The following is a 6,239-nucleotide window of genomic DNA, read 5'->3' on the forward strand; positions in this document are numbered from 1 at the left end:
ATAGGATAGAATAACTCAAATAAGGAAATTGGCCAATGTGACATTTGACCCTGTAGGTATAGTCCAAACTATTTCTACTTCTCAAAATTCTAATCTAAGAACAATCATTTAAAATGTATATATATATATATATATATATATATATATATAATATATATATATATATATATAGTGAAAATAGCCAGGGTAGCCAGGGTAGCCTGTGAACTAGTACCCACAAGTTTGTCAATTCATTTCACATTCATTACACAAGAGGGAAATCGGCACAGTATTTTTGTGTTACATCATTTAATTTGATAAAACTTTGACAGAAATTATATTATCAAGGAGGTCTGTCTGTGCCACAGCTCAGACGGAGAGTTCTCGCTGCTTCTGCTGGGTCTGCAGAGCGGGTTAGTACGTCAGTCTCTTCTCCGCTCACCACAACCACTGACAAGACAAAGCAGACGGAGCAGTGTACGGCGCAAGTCTTCACCCTCCCGACGCCAGAGTTAGCAGCATGCCTCTTACGTAGACAGTGCTCAGATACGTCCCAAACATCTCGCAAATCCTCTTCTTTCAGACACGAGGCCAATGTCTCTGCATTCACACAAAAGTTGTCAATGAATCTCCAGAGACGGATTATAGTGGGACATGGAGGATTTCTGTCTTGGGACACAAGTCACTTATTGCACCTTATATTTGTCTACTGGAGACGTGACAGCTTCTTGGTCAGATGTTCCGACACCGCAGTGGCTGTGTTGCGTGTGAAAGCAGAGACTACAGCCCGTAGCGCAGACACATCCAATCGGGACACAATGGAAGCTTCCAGAACATGCTGCCCATGCGGCGATGTGGCAGTCCGAGGCGGGACGAACCAATCCCATCCTGTGGTAGTCCAGCATCTTCTCACTCTCTACCTCTGACATTCACTCTTAATAATAATTATTAATATTACTGTTATTGCCACCATCATCATCATCATCACCATAACCACCATCAGATATTATCGTTAATGTTGTTACTGAGTTCACATTCCCCTGGCTGCGTTTAGAGTCTAGTGTGTGCTAGTGTAGGCTGGACGGGGCGGTCAGCTCACATGGCCAAGGCTGCGTTTAGAGTCTAGTGTGTGCTAGTGTGGGCTGGACTGAGCGGTCAGCTCACATGGCCCAGGAGATGTTGGCCGTGTGCTCCTTGGCCTTCATGCGCAGCACGGCTATGCTGGAGGAACGCCGCTCGAACTCTGGCTTGGTCTCGAAGGCGGCCGCGTGGCCGTTGGGCGGCGGGGCCAGGAGCGAGTCGGCGAAGAAGTTGTTGATGGAGACGTGGTTGACGCCGAACTGGTTCTGCTGGTGGTTGGGGAAGCCCACGTAGCCGGTGTGGTCCGCACCGCGCGGAGAGTGGGGGTACGGGGACGGGACGCACGGCGGGGAGCCGCGCGGGAGCATGCAGGACGACACCACCGAGCCGCCAGGGGAGTTGGCCGTCCACAGGTTGTTGGGGATCTGAAAGAGACAGATTGGGGCCAGGTCATTGGTCAGTCTAGTAGCATAAGTGGCTGGAGTGGCAACAAATGTTTCTGAACTATATTCCATTTAGTGTCTTTGAAAGCTCTCTTAATTTTGTACAATGAGGGAATGGTCAATCAACAATGCGGAAAAAAGTAAAAGCAAATGTTATTATTGTGGGAAGCATAGCAAAGAGGCAGAGAAAACTTCATTTTAGAGAAGGGGTTGCACAACCAGAATCAAACCAAATTATGGATTCATAACATTTTGTAAATAGTGTATCACATCAGTTTGAGGCCATGACACTACCTCTTGGAAAATGTGAATTATTGGAAAATGTGAGCTCTTGGAAAATGTGAATTGAAGTCAAATAGGATTTAAGAAATAATAATTATGTGCATCTTCAACATATATAAAAATGACACAATAAAAAAAACAAAGCAAAACACTGTATTTTCTAATCTTCTGGAAATGCTCTCAACATTTAAGGCCCAAGTTTCGCAATGCTTTTCTAACCAAGACAAATACAGCGGAACAATTTTACGTCCTCCAGTTATAGCGGCAGCCCACTATAAAACCAAATCCCATTTAACTCTATGAAAAGAGATTGGTTTATTGTAATGTTTATATAGGAAACATATGAGAGGACACAAAATATGCTCAATGGAATTTTTGACTGGATGTTGGCCAGGGCATTGAGGTCTCGTAGCTGTGGTGTTTAAATCTTCAAAGCAAATCCCACGCAATTATATTTGTCAGTTATCGTGAGAGCGTCTTCTATCCCAAAATGTTCGAAATGGACCGCACCCAACGTATGTACGTCTCATCTTTGATTACGCTGCTATGTATCGGATTAGTATATGCTTAACAAGTGAACAAGAACGACAGTCTTACTTTTATTTATGATAACGCTTTCGCGATTAAAATTAGACCGTAATAGTGTCTCTGCGCCCAGACAGACTATTCATCATTGCTTAGGTGAGATGTTGGCCTCTGTGCCGGGAATCCCACAGGCGTGTCACTGCGTTACAATTCAATGTCTTATCTAGAATAATGTTCCAAATAATGAATTTCAAACCACCCTGGACGTGATATAATTCAGCATGAACTTCAAGCGGCCTTCTTGGGCGCGAGTGATGGGTCTGTCCCGGGTGGAGGGGTCAGTGGATTCGCAGCTAAAATAATTGAGCTTTCAGCAGCGCAGTCCAAAGCGGTCAATTAATCACCCGACATTCTTACTATTTTTGCACTTTTACGGAACGTCTCATTGAGACAGACAAATAATGAACAGGTCCAAAAACTTGCCTGAGAATAGCTGTCTGTTCTCGGTAGCACCGATAAATCGTAAGTTGCGGCAAAGTGGCTTTTTGCTTGCTGAATCTGCCCATACCGCTCTCTTTTACGCCATTTTGCCCTTCTGTTCTGAAACCATACCTGAGGAGAAAATGTTTTTATATATTAATACTGACAGGCATAAAAAAAAAAAGAACATCTACATTATACAACACTGACTATACATATGAATGTTATATAAGATATGACCAGTAGAATATAACAAAAACCTTTCCAAACAGGAATTTAGTTTTGAAAACGTTGGTTAAACTAAATTGATCACTTTCCTGCTTGCGTTTGCTTTTCCAATTCCAGGAATGTTTTGAACAATTATTTATCACATTTGAGTCAACATTATCAACATTAAGTTGTTTATATATTACAAGTTAAATACACGAAACACAAACACATTCTATCACCAATAATATCATGCAACTTTAAATCACCAGTCTTTTATAGCTGTTGCCCTTGAAATGGCATCATTTTAATGAAAATGTGCCTTAAATAGTCAAAGTTCCTCGACTTATTAGTAGTAGTATTATGCCAGCTGGGTAGGCTATATAGACAATTAATCAGTTGCTGGTGATCTCACCTGGACTCGCGCCTCCGTGAGCTCTGTGCGCATGGCCAGCTGTTCTCTCACGTACACGTCCGGGTAGTGCGTCTTCTGGAACACCTTCTCCAGCTCCTCCAGCTGAGCGCTGGTAAAGGTGGTGCGGTGCCGACGCTTTTTGCTGCTTGACACATTGCTGTCACACTTCTCACCGATGTCCTCCAGGTCCGTTTTCTCCGGGCCTTGCGCGACTGGCGACGCTCTCAGATTGCAGCAGTTGTCCATAGGCCTAGACAAATCCGAGTGTAAACTGTCCTCCTCGCTTTTAGGACCACAGTAATTTGCTGCAAGAGAAGACAAATATAATTTTCAGCCACAAGAGATCTAAACTTTATTTTAATGACAAAATGATAAGGGTGACAATAGGCCTACTCATTCATAGTAATGTTACTGGCTCGAAACATGTAGGCCAACTAATCTTACAATTATTACAAAGATTGTGTTGAAACGGGTCTACTACGAAAAACGTCACACAGGCCTTTTTTCTATTTCATCAAAATGATAGCAGCTTGACTTCAAGGCAGACATTAGCTCGTAAACTAACGTCGACATTTGCACTTATGCGCTCTCCACACAGAAAGGAGGGAAAATAGCTGCGTGCATCTAAGACAGAATATAGGTCACACCATTACATTTCAGGTGGCGTGTAAGCCTCATGCCCAATGCAAACACAAGCAGAGAATTTTTATTTTTAATAAAAAATATAGGCCGAGGTCAATTTAGGCTAACAACATGTGAGAGTGTACTAACTGATTAACTGCTATTTTCACTCAATGATGAAGAAAAATAGAAAGTTTTCTCGAAAAAGTTTTTCCTCTGAAAGTGCACCTTTTCGACAATCAACAGCCCATGTAGTTAACTCACTTATGGCTGAGCACTTTGATGAAGCTTTTCCATAATGTTCACTGTAGAGAATAGCTGACAAGAAGATGCAATAGGCCTACAATGCACGGAGAATTTCTGACATGTAAAAAGAACTTCTTACTGTTTTGGTTGTCACAGGGCGAGGAGCGGTCAATCCGCGTGTGGTGCTCCGAGTTCTGTAACGAGAAGGCCTGCACACATTTGGGCGAACTCTTGTTGTAGTACTGCACCGCGTCCAGACCGTCCATGACTTGGTCCAGCGTTCCCCCAGATCCCATGTAGTAATCGCCCTTAAGTGCTTGACTCTTCATGGCAAACTTGTCGCTCATGTATTCCATCATCGTCTGGAGGGCCCGTAGCGCGTGTAACGCTTGTCAAAGTCAACCCAAAGCTGTGCTGATGCTATACATTAAAGAGAGTGGCAACACCCCTTAAGCCAATTATTTGTGAAAGCCGTTAATTTGTCTTGTCTTAAAGAGACCAAGAGCTCCTCTTTATAACTGCAACAGCAGCGGGCCGCCTAGAACAGCCTCCCAGCTTTTGAATATGGAGATGGAGAGGCTCCACCTCCTCTATGAGAATCGAAAGCGCGCATGTTGTCCAGTGCTAAAAACTTTAAACGTAGCAAAAAAAAAAGAGGATATATGCCAGTTTCATCAACTTCTGTTAAATCGACTATGCCAACAATCTAGCGTAACAACCAGACATTACTTAAACTGACACAGCAAATTGTTAAATGAAGTAGACCAACATTGAATAGTTGGTTATCTATGTGCCATACTGCAACTATAACTTAACTGTGAAGTAGACCTACAGTGACAAGGATTTGGAACGTCTTTTACCAAGCTACTTTTCTTTTACCATTTGGCCGAATTAGACTAATTATTTTCCTGTTTTTAGCAAGTATAATCTTATCATGTCAGATTTTCCCTTGACTATCAAATAATAATAGCCTAATAATACTACTACTAATAATAATAACAATAATAATCGTGTACAGTAGTAGACCAAAATATTACTTGATTCAAATGCTTTTTAATACAAGGAGCACAAATAACTTGTATCAATAATAAAGTATTGAATAGATTTAAGTAGGCTTACTTAATAAATTAAAAAAACTCACGATGGAAATTGCGTTATTTTCTTATATTTAATACATTTAAACATTTTACATTTTGTTCTAATCAACTTAAACGATTTAATTTATAATGATATACCAAAACGGTTTTTTTTTACTGCTGTGCAAAACTGAGATTTTTACAAAGACAAAGAAGTTCGCAATGCCACGCAGAATCGGATTATTACAATTGTCTATTTAGACAAAAAAAATATATATATATATTTGTATGTGGCCTATATTATGTGAAAATGCTTAAACATTTATCCAAAATATTGAAATAGTCTAAATGAAGTCAGTGTGTCACGTCTGAAGGCCCAGCTTTGCTAATCGAATTAAAGTAAGAATCTCTGGAACTTTGCATTGGTGAAAGGGTCGAAGTCAGGGAGCAACGCGCAGTTCAATGGCAGAATGTCAGTGCATTGTAAAACGCCTATACGTGCATTTAAGAATGTGCACGTTTGTAAACTTAAAATGGTCAAATGTCAGTAAATCACGGGATAGGTTACAGCTTGTTTAACCTGTCAATGCATAATTGATTCAGAATTAAACAATAGCACAGATCCGCATCCGTTTAAGGATGAGAGTTTCAATCTGGTAATTCGAGGTTATTCCAAGTGACATTGCCAATGATACACGTTAGGAGACAAAACAGGACAAAATAAAGCATAAACAATGGGCTGCCACCACACTTCCATGCCATGCAGCAGGATATTTTTTATCTCTGCGTAAAAAATAATAACTTCACGACAGCTCGTTTTGCAGTCGCTATTGCAGTGAAAATCAAAGCTAAAAGACTGCTGAGAGCTGTTCCCCTCTATCCTAA

The 6,239-nt window shown here is 41.2% G+C and overlaps 1 protein-coding gene across 1 annotated transcript; it reads right to left on the minus strand.

The window, feature by feature from the left end:
- Positions 1-331: 331 nt before the first annotated feature.
- Positions 332-4,634, minus strand: alx1 (ALX homeobox 1). The gene is made up of 4 exons (XM_062547901.1): positions 4,418-4,634; positions 3,412-3,716; positions 2,793-2,921; positions 332-1,484 (listed from the first exon to the last, which is right to left on the minus strand). Exons 1-4 carry the CDS (start codon positions 4,632-4,634, stop codon positions 1,140-1,142), a joined length of 996 nt encoding a protein of 331 aa, XP_062403885.1. The 3' UTR covers positions 332-1,139.
- Between the last annotated feature and the right edge of the window lie 1,605 nt (positions 4,635-6,239).

Source organism: Sardina pilchardus, chromosome 10 (genome assembly GCF_963854185.1).
Source record: "Sardina pilchardus chromosome 10, fSarPil1.1, whole genome shotgun sequence".
Taxonomy (NCBI): Eukaryota; Metazoa; Chordata; class Actinopteri; order Clupeiformes; family Clupeidae; genus Sardina; species Sardina pilchardus.

Coding starts and splice junctions, on each gene's coding strand:
- alx1 (XM_062547901.1), bottom strand. CDS start 4,634: ATGGAATACATGAGCGACAAGTTTGCCATGAAGAGTCAAGCACTTAAG. Junction 2,922..3,411: donor TCACGGAGGCGCGAGTCCAG/GTGAGATCACCA, acceptor TTTTCTCCTCAG/GTATGGTTTCAGAACAGAAG. Junction 1,485..2,792: donor GAACAGACAGCTATTCTCAG/GCAAGTTTTTGG, acceptor TGTCTCTTTCAG/ATCCCCAACAACCTGTGGAC.